The 13,424-nt window shown below is 44.6% G+C and overlaps 1 protein-coding gene across 14 annotated transcripts in view; it reads right to left on the reverse strand.

Annotated features, from left to right (window-relative positions):
* Positions 1–13,424, reverse strand: part of ACOT11 (acyl-CoA thioesterase 11) — a 791,760-nt gene that overhangs the window by 19,096 nt on the left and 759,240 nt on the right. For all 14 annotated transcript variants that reach the window (XM_086952551.1, XM_086952558.1, XM_086952565.1 and 11 more), the window contains one exon: positions 9,432–9,558. In XM_086952551.1, coding sequence (XP_086808677.1) covers positions 9,432–9,558 — 127 coding nt within the window. The remainder of the gene's footprint in view (positions 1–9,431; positions 9,559–13,424) is intronic.

Genomic DNA, 13,424 nt, shown 5'->3' on the forward strand with positions numbered 1-13,424 from the left:
CAGCCTTGACCAAATCTGGACGCACAACCTACCACTACCTAACCCTGTTATTAGTCCATGCATATGGTCGGATCATTTTGTTATTCATTTCACATTAGAAATACCAGGGAATGTCAAGTCCAGACCATGCATGGGCAAAGAATTCCGTAAATGGAAATCTATGGACCTCCCGGGATTCATTGATGTTCTAAGTAAATCTGTACCTTTGCCGCACGATGACCTGGACACTGGTGAGAGAGCGCTGTCAAACTGGCTACGCCACGCAGCTGACCTCTCAGCCCCCCTGGTACTGGTCTCTAGCATTAGAGGGAATGATGCCCACAAATGGTTTACCCAAGAACTGAAAAATCTTAAATTAGGGGTACGACAAAAGGAACGGAAATGGAGACAAAATTACTCCCCACAAGACAGAAAAGTGTATTGCGCTGCTAGGAAGGAGTTCCAAAAAATCCTGCACCAACACAAAACCAATTACTTTTCCCAAAAAATGTTAACCTCTTCCAATAAAACTAAAGATGTATTTAATATAGTTAATGAGCTCTGCGATGATGATAACTTTATAAACGTAATTCAGAAAGCACTACCCCCCCAGCCCACGGACAGTGAACAGGCGAACAAGGATTTTAATCTACTTGTTACCACCACCTTAGACGAGATAGCCCCCATGTGCAAGGGTAAAACCAAAGAGGGCAGACAGCGCACTGCCCCTTGGTTCACTACAGAACTACAGCAACTAAAATCGAACTGCAAAAAGCTTGAAAGGACCTGGAGAAGGAACCCGACTGTACAAGCCAAAACCAGCTATAGCTCAGCCCACCGAAGCTATCAGTACGCGGTGCGTAGAGCAAAAGCTAAATACTTTCAGACGCGGATCGAGGATGCTGAATGCTCCTCACGAGAACGGTTAAGGATTTATAAAGAAATCTCTCTAGTTTCTAGCTCTAATACCCCTACGAATACCTCCACGGAGGGCTGCAACAAAATTGCAGATTTCTTCTCTAATAAAGTCAAAAAGATCTACGCCTCCTTCTCTCAGCAACCAGAAAAGGGTTCAGACTTCATAGCAGACAGTCCATCGACAGCCCCAGAGTCCTCACTACGAGATTTCAATGTCCCCGCAGCTGATAAACTAACAAAGATATGTCGAAGTGTGAAGTCTGGGTCCCCTAATGATCCGGCCCGGCCTGGGTATTCTCAGAGGGCCTAACAGCCCTGGAACCTCACATTAGACATGTCCTACAAACCTCCTTTTCCACTCAACGGGTACCGATGGAGTGGAAGAAGGCCATAGTATTGCCTATTAGGAAAAAACCAACAATAAGCCTGGAGGTTCTGGATAACCTCAGACCCATTTCCCTATTGCCATACGTGGCAAAGGTGGCTGAGAAGGTGGTCAACGCTCAGCTCACAGAACACCTGGAAAAATGGAATGCACTCCATCCTTCACAATCAGGTTTCAGGGCGGGCTACTCCACGGAGACAGCCCTCCTTAGAGCTACTGAGACCTTAAGAGCAGGGGCAGATGCAGGTCATACTATGGCCTTGATTATGCTTGACCTTAGCGCGGCTTTTGACACCGTAGCACATTCCATCTTGCTACGGTGTCTGCAAGAAGCCGGGGTCATTGGTCCTGCGCTGGGCTGGCTACAATCATTTCTGACAGAAAGATGCTTCCAAGTACAGCAAGGGACTTGTCGATCAGTGGAGATGTCATTAGAACAGGGAGTGCCTCAGGGCTCAGCCCTAAGCCCTACTCTTTTTAACCTATATATGGCCTCACTAGCGAAAGTTGTACATTCCTATGGGGTGGAACTGGTGTCGTACGCTGACGACACCCAGCTGCTCATCTCCCTATCACAGAACTCCTCCAACACCCCTCACAACTTCAAAGCCTGTATGCAGGCCCTAGCAGAATGGATGGACGCCCACTGTTTAAAACTTAATGGCTCTAAAACAGAGGTGTTGGTGGTAGGGGGAAAAAGGGAAAACTGGTCGGATGAGTGGTGGCCTTCATGTCTGGGTCCTACCCCTATACCATGTCAGGAGGCAAATAATTTAGGGATCTGGATGAACCCTGCCCTCTCTTATGATGGCCATATCAGGCGTCTTGTAGGCAAATGTTTCGGAGTACTGAAGACTCTAAACAAAACTTTAGACCTCCTCCCTTTATCGGCCAGAAGAACACTAACGCAGGCACTAGTGACCTCGCGATTAGACTATGGCAACATCTTATTCCTAGGGGCTACCGAAGGCAGCATAGGTCGCCTACAAGTCATACAGAACTCCGCCGCCAGACTGGTGCTAAGAAGACCCAGGAGAGCCAACTCGAAAATGGCGCTGGATGCGCTCCATTGGCTACCTGTAAAGAAGCGTGTGCGATATAAGTGCCTCCTCTTCTGTCACCGTATCATCTGGGACAGATCACCAACTTACCTCAAGGATTTAATCAGCAAATACGAACCAACTAGGTCCCTACGATCAGAGGGCGCCGGACTGCTGACAGTACCTAGAATTAAGAAGGCTAGAATGGGTGGACGCTCATTCGCACTCCAAGCAGCCCAACAGTGGAACAAACTCCCCTGTGCACTGAGACTGGAGAGCAGCGAAACGCGGTTTAGAGCCCTGCTCAAAACTCATCTATACTCCTCATAAATCCGGGTAGTCTGTATGCTGATTTCTTGGACAGTAGTATAGACAACAGTTGGTCCTTGACACAATTATGAACATTGAAATATTTCTAGTATTCGTTGAATCTTTCTTCTTTAGAAAAGACTGAATCTTATGTCGTTAGAACAAAAAGTGATAATCGCCCATCTATACACAATATCTTACAGTAAGTGCCAAAAGAAAAACCTTCAGAACTGAGGAAAATTCAATCCAATCAGGTCAATCTATTTAATGTACAATATACCAAAATTTCAAAAATCAACACATCTGGATACATATATTTACAATAGCAATAAAACATTAGATATGTTCTGTTTCAAAGGAAAACGTGCACAGAGAAAGAGTAAAGAATGTGCTCAAGTGAATGATCAGAATGATCGGAAGAACATAGTGTGAATTATTTATATACAATAAGAATGAGCCTGCCCTGGATTATGCTTGTAAAAAATGTACTTCTTTTTTACTCGCTTGTAAAATATATACAATTCCGCAGTCCTTAGTTTGCACAATTGGCAAAGGGATTATGGGAAAAGGGGGGCACGGGACAGGGGTCAATAGGTGCAGGCTCCCAAGGGGGGGGGGAATGTCGTCGACGTTTCGACCCAAACAAATAACGGGTGGTTTTAAATCCTCAACAACGGGTCTTCATCAGGACGTGATGATGGGGGAAGGGGTAGGCTTTCAAAGTGCACGTCGATTAAGAATTAATTTCTTGGGGCACCCTTTAGTGGTGCATCAGTGTTGGTGCGACGTTTGGTCCGCACTCACAGTTAGGTAGTTCCCAACTAATTACCACCGCGTTGGTTCGGTGATGTTCCCCAATAAAATAAGGAAAACTTGACTACACCAGGGGCCGGTATCGCTATGTTCAAGTGCTGTTCGAGAAATCCTCTGCTCGGTACTGTCGCCCGGCTTTCCGCTGTGCTTCGCGTTTAGGAATGCTACACCGGCCCCTGGTGTAGTCAAGTTTTCCTTATTTTATTGGGGAACATCACCGAACCAACGCGGTGGTAATTAGTTGGGAACTACCTAACTGTGAGTGCGGACCAAACGTCGCACCGACACTGATGCACCACTAAAGGGTGCCCCAAGAAATTAATTCTTAATCGACGTGCACTTTGAAAGCCTACCCCTTCCCCCATCATCACGTCCTGATGAAGACCCGTTGTTGAGGATTTAAAACCACCCGTTATTTGTTTGGGTCGAAACGTCGACGACATTCCCCCCCCCCCCCCCCCTTGGGAGCCTGCACCTATTGACCCCTGTCCCGTGCCCCCCTTTTCCCATAATCCCTTTGCCAATTGTGCAAACTAAGGACTGCGGAATTGTATATATTTTACAAGCGAGTAAAAAAGAAGTACATTTTTTACAAGCATAATCCAGGGCAGGCTCATTCTTATTGTATATAAATAATTCACACTATGTTCTTCCGATCATTCTGATCATTCACTTGAGCACATTCTTTACTCTTTCTCTGTGCACGTTTTCCTTTGAAACAGAACATATCTAATGTTTTATTGCTATTGTAAATATATGTATCCAGATGTGTTGATTTTTGAAATTTTGGTATATTGTACATTAAATAGATTGACCTGATTGGATTGAATTTTCCTCAGTTCTGAAGGTTTTTCTTTTGGCACTTACTGTAAGATATTGTGTATAGATGGGCGATTATCACTTTTTGTTCTAACGACATAAGATTCAGTCTTTTCTAAAGAAGAAAGATTCAACGAATACTAGAAATATTTCAATGTTCATAATTGTGTCAAGGACCAACTGTTGTCTATACTATTGAATACCCGGGTCCTTTGACTGTACTGGGTCAACCCCTGTTTTTTGTAACGATTTCTTGGACAGTGTCAGCGCGGGGACACGCCGTGATGGCGTTACTGTGCGCTCTACAAACTTTATATTATTATTATTATGATAGGACAGCTCCCTCAATAGCTCCCACCCAGAAGTTGTGTGACTCTCTGAATGAATACTTCAGAGAGAAAATTGTAACTATAAAACGCAACATTGCAAGTTCTCCTATATCATCTCCTTTGGATGATATTTTTAATAATCCCGCTACATTAGATGCCTTCCCTGCCATAGACTCTAAAACATTTTCTGCTCTCCTGGCACGTGTCAAGTCTGGCTCACCCGACGACATCTGCCCACCCTACATCTTCACAGAAAGAGGGCATTCCATCCCTCAGGGGATCCTTCCTCTGCTTAATGACTCACTTGATCAGGGAAAGGTACCTGTAGGGTTTAAACACGCTCTACTCATTCCCTTGATTAAAAAACCTGGCTTGGATCCTCATGATCCATCAAATTATCGTCCGATATCCTTGCTGCCATTCCTTTCAAAGATCCTGGAGGCACATGCTGCTAGCTGTCTCTCTAGCTTCGTTGAAACCACTGGATATCTAGAACCCAATCAAGCCGGGTTTCGACCGGGGCATTCTACCGAGATGGGGACATTGGCGGTCCAGAATGTACTTAGATGCAACGCGGACAAGGACATTCATCAAGCACTAGTACTTCTTGACCTGTCGGCCGCGTTCGACAGGGTCGACCACACCATCTTGGTCGACCGTGTCGAACAGGCGGGCCTTAGAGGCTCGGCCTTGAGATGGCTGAAGTCATTTATCTTGGATCGCACCCAGGCAGTGAGATTAGGAACCTTTACAGCCCCTAAAATTAAAAATGAATGCGGAGTCCCTCAGGGATCGTCCCTGTCCCCACTTTTATTTAATTTGTATTTACGACCCCTGTTGTTTTCATTAAGAAAGTTCAGAGCTTTAATTTTTAACTATGCAGATGATCTGCAACTGATCTTCCGTCTGGACTCCCCTGGTGCTGCCACCGAATTTCGGGAGGCCATGGTCCACATTCAGAGATGGATGAGCCTAAATCACCTGAAACTCAACCCAGGCAAAACTGAATTGATTTTGCCTGGGAAGAGTGAACTGTACTGGGGGCCACATTTTTGGCCTCCAGAAATGGGAAATCCTCCAGCCAAGTCCCAAACAGTAAAAAGCTTAGGGGTCACTTTTAACGAAGATCTTTCGCTTAAAAGCCAGGTAGGGACTGTGGTATCTTCAAGTTTCTTTCAACTTCGTAAGATCAAGAAGATTGCCCACCTATTAACTCACCCTGCTCTGATCCAAGTTATCATCGCCCTTGTGCTGTCCCGCTTGGACTATTCCAACAGTTTGTATTTAGGTCTTCCAGCTGGGCAGCTCAAGAGACTTCAACTGGTTCAGAACCAAGCGGCCAGGCTGATTTGTAAGATTCCCAAATGGCAGTCCATCAGGCCAGGTCTGGCCAGTCTCCACTGGTTGCCAGTAGCGCAGAGAGCAACATTTAAAGCTGGATGCATTATCTTTAGGGCTCTACAAGGTAAGGGCCCTGTATTCATTAGCAGCCTGCTTGTTAGCTACACCCCCTCTCGTGCTCTTCGCTCAGGTCAAAAGAACTTGTTAGTGGTGCCTCGTATTAGGAAACAACGCCAGGGAGGCGGTTCTTTTCACTTCTTGGCCTCCTCCCTGGGGAACTCTCTGCCACTGACACTGAGACTTCATGAAGACCTGCTGGCTTTCAGACAGGCTTTCAAAACTTGGCTTTTTAGGCAAGCCTACCCATAGTTAATTTCTGCCTCTCTCTGTTATATGTTATGTCTCTGCAAATCTTCCAACAGCGCCATGAAGCCTACGGGCGTACGTGCGCTTAATAAATTTAATTTAACATAACATAACATAACATAACATTTAAAATGCTATTCTGGGTAGCAGCTCTAGGAGGAAATTGGCTAAGGCTGATCAATGGAAAATATGGGACTTGAGGCGAGTAACCTTGTTTAAAAAATGTCAGGTTTGCAAAGAAATGGAGACCACAGCTGAAGTGTGCAGCAGTTGGTAATTCATGAAGGATGTTGACTTTTAATGTACTGTGGGGTGAAGGAGTTTCTTAAATGATCAGGTTAGCAGGATCTCGCCTGCTAGTAATGAGGCTGCTAGTCCTGCTAGTAATTCTTCAGCAGAACTGAATCACCTGCGGAAAGACACGTATGTGGCAAAAGACTTTGTATGTAATAAACTGCACATACTGATCAGTTTGTTTACACTTGATAACATTGATTCAGCACTGTCTTTATGTGTCTTAAGTGTGGTGTGTTTGTATGTCCAGGTGTTATTCTTGTGGTGCATGCCTAGTTTTGTGTTGGAGTGTGTATTAGTGTGGAGCTCGTTGCCCTGTGGTTGTGTGTATCCTATATGTATGCAATAGATAATTGTTTCTGTGTATGAAGAGAGAAGATATGCTGAGACTTTACTTTACATGGAATGTTTTATGAGTGTACATTCCTAAGTCATTGAGTTCCATACTTGTGGTTACTGAAACTGTTGTTCAGTTGAGCTGTCGTACCTGGTCACAAAGGTGCCAGGCGCAGCCGGCACAGGTAAGAGCGGTGGGGTGGAGTTGACAGACGACGGGATAAGTAAAATAAAAGAAATACATTTTACCTTACGTTCGCCGCATCGGTGATGTGGTTAGCACAAGGTAAGTTGTTTTAATAATTTCTTAATTTTATTATACCTATCCCGTCGTCTGTCGACTTCCCTTGCCCCACCCCGCCCCCGACTCTTACCTGTGCCGGCCACGCCTGCAAGGTGCTACAGGGTTGTTTGTGAACAAACTATCTCTCATCCCAGGAGATGCCTGCTTCCAATATTATACTACAACATAAACAAAGGAAAGTGACATTGTAGCCAATCAATGGTAAGCAAAAGCTGAGCTCTAAGCCCACTGTAAGCTATTAATACCTCTTGCAACAGACAGCAATTGTGCTGCCAAGTATACGAAAACTAAACAGTCACTAGATGCCAAGAAGAACGAGGCATCACCTTTAGGCAATGACCAGCTCCAGAGGAAAGTGTTAGGCCTGTCTGCCGTTCACTTATGAGAGTAGGAACATCAAAAAGAGGAGCCCGAAATGACTTGGAGATTGTGCAGACAGCATTAAATGACTCCTCTACCACTGAAGTGTGCAGAGTGTCATGCCAATCTGCCCTTTTGGTAGCAGTGGTGGGTCTACCCACTTATGTGTTGCACAACACTATGGTCTCCTGAGCCCAGTTAGCCTGTTGCTCCAGGACACCCCTGTCGTCCAAGGCTGCCACTCTCAAATTCGATGCCACAGAAAAGGTGCAATGGAAAAGGCAAGTAGTAAAGTATGTGTAGAGGTTATACGCACATGCTAGTATTTGTATGCATCTGTCTGAATATGTGTGCATGTGTACTTGTATGTGTTGGGGTGTATGTGGCATGGTGCCCATAATATACGTAACATAACATACAATATCGCCACATGATTGCCTTACCGAGCTTATCATTGCTTTAATAGGCATGTCGTGGCACTTGCTTGGCATATGAAAACATCACTGGGCAAGTAGTGGAATTGTTAAACATTTTATGCTTGGCATACGATGTGAAAGTGTGACAGTGGCGCGCAAAAGATGACAGTGCTTCCCAGAAGATTACATCGATGGTTTCACACAACACAGAGATTTTCTTGATAATTCTAGCTTAATAAAAAAAATGGCTGATTAGGAATTTTTACTTCCCATAAACAAGTGGTTTGAATTTGGTTTCTGCTTATTGTGATTTTTCATTTCATATGAATGTATCCATGTTAATGCCTGCATTTTTATACTATTAACGTTACGGTTGTGTTATTGTTTTATACTCTGTTTAAGATAGGACGCAGTTCACCCCTCGTCTCTACCCTCCATTAACACCATTCTTATTTCTTCAACATTTTTAAACCTTAGTGTTGTTATGAGTCAGATTCAACGATGGCCTTTGTCTCACCATTGTTCACCTCGCGGAACTATATATTTCTTGCAAATGTAGCAAATATAATTTGCTCCACTGGTAATGATGCTGTACTGATTTGTTATCACTTTCACATGCAAGCCGTCCTACAAGTGAATCTGTTTAATAAAGCTTTCAAACTTCAGAAGGGCCGATGGCCTCACGGGCCAAGTACCGACATGGAATTACTTGGCTTATGATTGTCTTTCTCAGTCATATAAAATCACTGAGCATCTTTTGACATATGCCTTAACTGGGCATATGAGGACACTGATCACCATAACACTTCCCTCCTTGAAAGGAATGGGAACATGATAGCACGGATTGCTGTTTGATAGAACTGCCTGGTATACATCACTACTTGCCATGTAGGTGCACTTTATGGCATACGAGAGCATGATCTGGCATTAATGGGGAGGCTGTGTCACTGCTTTTCATACATTTGCATATCATGACATTACTGGATGCACGATGACATTGTGTGGAATACGAGGCTGTGATAGGTAAATGTTAACCAACCATGGCATAGGATGGTCATGTTTTGTATATCATGGTGGTACTGGGTCATGTCAGGCAGAAACCTGTGTGTATGAGAGGCAGCACGGCCTATGAAGATGTTCCTACTGAGGGAGGCAGTGCATTGGAATGTGAGGCAGTATCTGCCCAGCTGGAACAGAAGTGAATAAGAATACTATGCCGAATGGGCCCTGGGAGACAACACGCACAAAAACATTTAACAGCTGCATGGCTTTAACAGTGATCTGGGCGTCGTTGTCAAGTATGGCAGTAAACCAGTGTTCCCTCAAGTAGAAATGAGCTCCCACTTCGGTTGCACTTTATTTACTGTAACAAATGACAAAACCTATACGAGTTACAATACAATGTACATTCGGAGAGCTTACCCTGGTTTTCTTATCGTCATCTTGCCAAATACAAAAGCCCGCACATAGGGTCTCTCCTCTTGAATACTCGTCGGTGGCTGGATGTGTAGGTAGTGTGACCGACCTGAATGCTACAACATAAGGATCACTGAAAGAGAAGAGACACTACTGTAACCATGATTATCTAAATACACTAAGCAAGCTTCAAACATGAAAACTGAGGTCATGTATATTTAAAACCAATTACTCTATGAACTTTCCCAGCCATTTCATGACATAAGTTCTGCCTACATCGTTCACACGGTTGAATGCAGGTTGAATGCATTGGAATTACCAATAACCATTCGTCCATTGAAGAATGGGGCGTACATGTTGGCTACTACAGAGGTTTGGAGAGAATTAACTTTAAGAGGTTAACTTTAAGAAAAGTATCTGAAAATTAGCTTAGAATATTCACATATCTGCTTAGATGGAACCTACAAGTTCGTCCAACTCAACTTACTCTAAAAGCAGAAGTCTCAATCTTTGGCACAGCACACCCCAGAGTGGAAGCCTTTACACTACCACCCTTCTGTGCAATGATAATCTGGGGTGCCCACCACTTTTATATCCCCGACCATCCTGCAGGGACACATCGACTTGCCCACCTTGCAGGCCAATGCTGCTGTCAGCCCAATCACTCACTTTGCAGCTGGCGCCTATGGCACCTACTGGACTGCACTCTATGAAAGGAGATCACAAATATACAGGAGAATGAGAAGGGCCTCTTCGGTACATCGCCATGCAGCGCTCTAGCTTACGATACGCTGAAGAGGCTACACAGCAGTTGGGGAGAATCTCTGTTCCAATATGGCTGTAGACGGATGCCACATACCTACAAGAAAGTTAGGGTGTGAGAAGGCTCCGACATGTCAGAGTAATAGACACCCATTAGCACTATGTCCTGTACCGTAAACTAGGTCGGCCCTTGCCACCCATCTATAATCTGGGAGGAGCCTATAAAGGCAGTGGGCCCCAAGGGCAACATGTTGCGCAACTGGCATGACCTGGGCTGAGATTCCATGCCTAAAACATTCAATAAATGCTAGCGAATCTTGTGGCCTTTTTGCTTAACACAGATTCATATGTTCAGCTGTCCCCCGTGTTAAGGGGTTATTATTCTATTCTAAATTTGAACCCAGAGTCTAGCATCCTTTGCCTCCCAGCTCCTGCAATGCCAAGACCACAAGCTGGAATCTTCCCTTATCCAGGTTGGGTCGGGGTGAGGACTCAGTGCTATATCAGCAGTCAGGAGTCCTGGTATTACCCGGCCAAAAGACTGAAGTAATGGACTGCCTCTGCGGCACACGAGATCACACACTGTAGCTGCCACTGGGACTAGGCATGAGGAATGATTTTGAACCCAGCTTCACCAAAACATTGGAGGCCTAACCTGACTCCTTGGATAATGGATCCACTTTCCACACCAGCCGCTGGCCCACTATTATGGGTGCATCTCAGAATTGTCTTGAACAAACACTCTCCTCCTTCAGCTTCCAAGGCTTAAGCCGGCTTGCCTGTCCGCATAACCGGCCTCACATGTTCACCACTATGGAACTCAGCTGTTTTCCATCTGTCTCTCCTGCATGAATTTTAGATTAAACTTCCCTTGTGTTTAGTGGGGCTCAGGTGTTTCTTGCACCATTCCATGGCTGATCATAGTATGGCTCGCTGCTTGCGAGCCACACTATAGGGTTCTGCCATTCGGGTCTCACATTATCTACATAACAATAAAGCGCTGTGGGTGGGGATTTCAGGTATTCTTCACAGTGTCAGACAGATGCAATCCTTAGGAGCATCTTCAAGATGTGCACACGAACCAAGGGTATTCCATCACTTGTACTGTGTTGTACGGGTGAGGGACTCCCCGGGATTCTCCTTTTTCCACAAGATGCGAGCACACCACAGGAAAGGTAATCGTACGGATTGCAGTGTGACCCCAGAGTCAAGGTGGACGAGACCAAGATCTTTGTTCAAGGAGTGACCGGGGTTACCTCCCCGCCGTACGCTGCAGATCTGGTTGCCTGGTGACAGCCCCAGTAATCTCCTAAACTAGCTTGAGGGCCCGACTAGAAACCCACCAGCATCCTGCCTCACTGCCTGGCCATTCTGAAATTGGCCATCAAGTACTGCCACTCCTTCCTGAAATTCGGTAAGTGCTGCCAGGGGAGATTCCATCATCCAATTGGCATTTACAAAACCTTTGTTGACCTTATACATGGCAATTTGGAAGTGGGTTGTGAAACTGAGGGCTTAAATGTCACTCCACTATTCCCTTCAGCTCTTTCTTTAGTGACTTCAGGTGGAATCACGTTTTCCTCTACGACCTTCACAAATGAAAAATGAATCATTCCCTTATTTTGCCGGCAAAAATACATTTTGAAAAAGACAAAACTAATAATGCATAGCCATATCCTAATTATTTACAACTGGGTAACCTTGCCTAACCCACCCCCTCCAGGAAGAAGGATTTCCATTATTCTCAGGCTTCGGAACCAATACTGCTAAATGTTCATTCAGACATCCGTTCATATTGGTCAATTAATTCGGATTAGAACCTCTAATCTTGATTGTGAACCTCAGTGAACAAAAACGTATGCTTTGGTGAAGCACTTCCAGGAAAGTACACTGAGGACTACAGACCCTCCACTGCTGTCAGCCCACTCAAATCAAAGACCACCAGAGCCAAAGAGCTTCCCGCTCATCAGTGAGATAACCTCAGATCCATAGTCTAGACCTCAGACCAGATTCGAAACTCCTTTCTCTCTGTTATGAAACATGTGTCCAAATACTACACACAACATCAACAATGCATTTATAAATCCGGTCCCAGACCTCGAAGCAGCACAGAGATGGCAGCCCTCCAATGGAGGATGTGTGACTTTTCTCATTGGCAGGGATGCATGAATGTTTCTTTACACTCTATCTCTTAGCATGTTTGTACAATGGTGACCTTGGGGCACTTCTTGCCATTTCGTTCTCATGCAAGGGACTCGCAGAAAAGTCTCCCGGATTAGTTCACATCCATACGTCCCTGAAGATTTCTTGTGATTACTGAGTCCTACAGGGCATTTATTCTCCTGTAAAGATTTCTACGTGAGTCACTAGAGGCTCAAATGAGTGTAAAATTAAATCGCTATTCAGGAACAGGTGGAATACACCTAACTTTACCTTATGGTGTCTGTGGATGCAATGCATAGGCTACAGTATGTAGATACCCACTCACTCTCACTCTCACTTTCACTTGCGAATCTTGGCCACCATAGTACCCTCAGACAAGTGTCACTCTCACACCAAGCTCTTAAAAGCACACATATGGGAAAAGATTAAAAAGGGCGAGATCAGCCCATATTTCACAAATGATCAAACCTCTCATTCGCACTGAATAATTCCAATCTGTTATCCAGGCACTGAGGTTTTACATATCTAAAGAAGCAACTCAAAGCTAGCAGGTGTTATAATAGAAATTGCACCCAACTCAAATCAGTGTTCTACTTTGTGGTCATGTGGCCAGAGGAAAAATACATTTGAAGTGGCCCTCTGTGACACCGACCGTAATTCACTCCCACTATAGTCTCAGTCCCACATCAAAGTCAGCGGCATTGCATACAGGGACACTATTCACCTACAAAAACCTGCAAACATTTAAAACCACTTGTTGCTTTGGGAGGACTACTTACCACTAGAAGAACATTTCAACTGTGCTTTCCACTTTGAAAACTATAACTGAATTAACCTTTTACTAGCACGTGGAAGAGATTCAACAATCCCTTCTTTGCTCCTCTACAGCAAGACACTGACAAATCAAATTATGGCAAAACACTTTATGACCAAAATGTATGAATAGTGCCTTTCCTTCTCAATCTTGCATAGATTGTTTTATTATTCTGTTATGTTCTACTCTGTTTGTATTTGTACTCTGATCCACCATCCAGGCAGCAACATCTGCCCTGCTGTGCAAATACACATGAATAC

This window comes from Lissotriton vulgaris, chromosome 1_1 (assembly GCF_964263255.1).
Source record: "Lissotriton vulgaris chromosome 1_1, aLisVul1.2, whole genome shotgun sequence".
In the NCBI taxonomy this organism is placed as follows: domain Eukaryota; kingdom Metazoa; phylum Chordata; class Amphibia; order Caudata; family Salamandridae; genus Lissotriton; species Lissotriton vulgaris.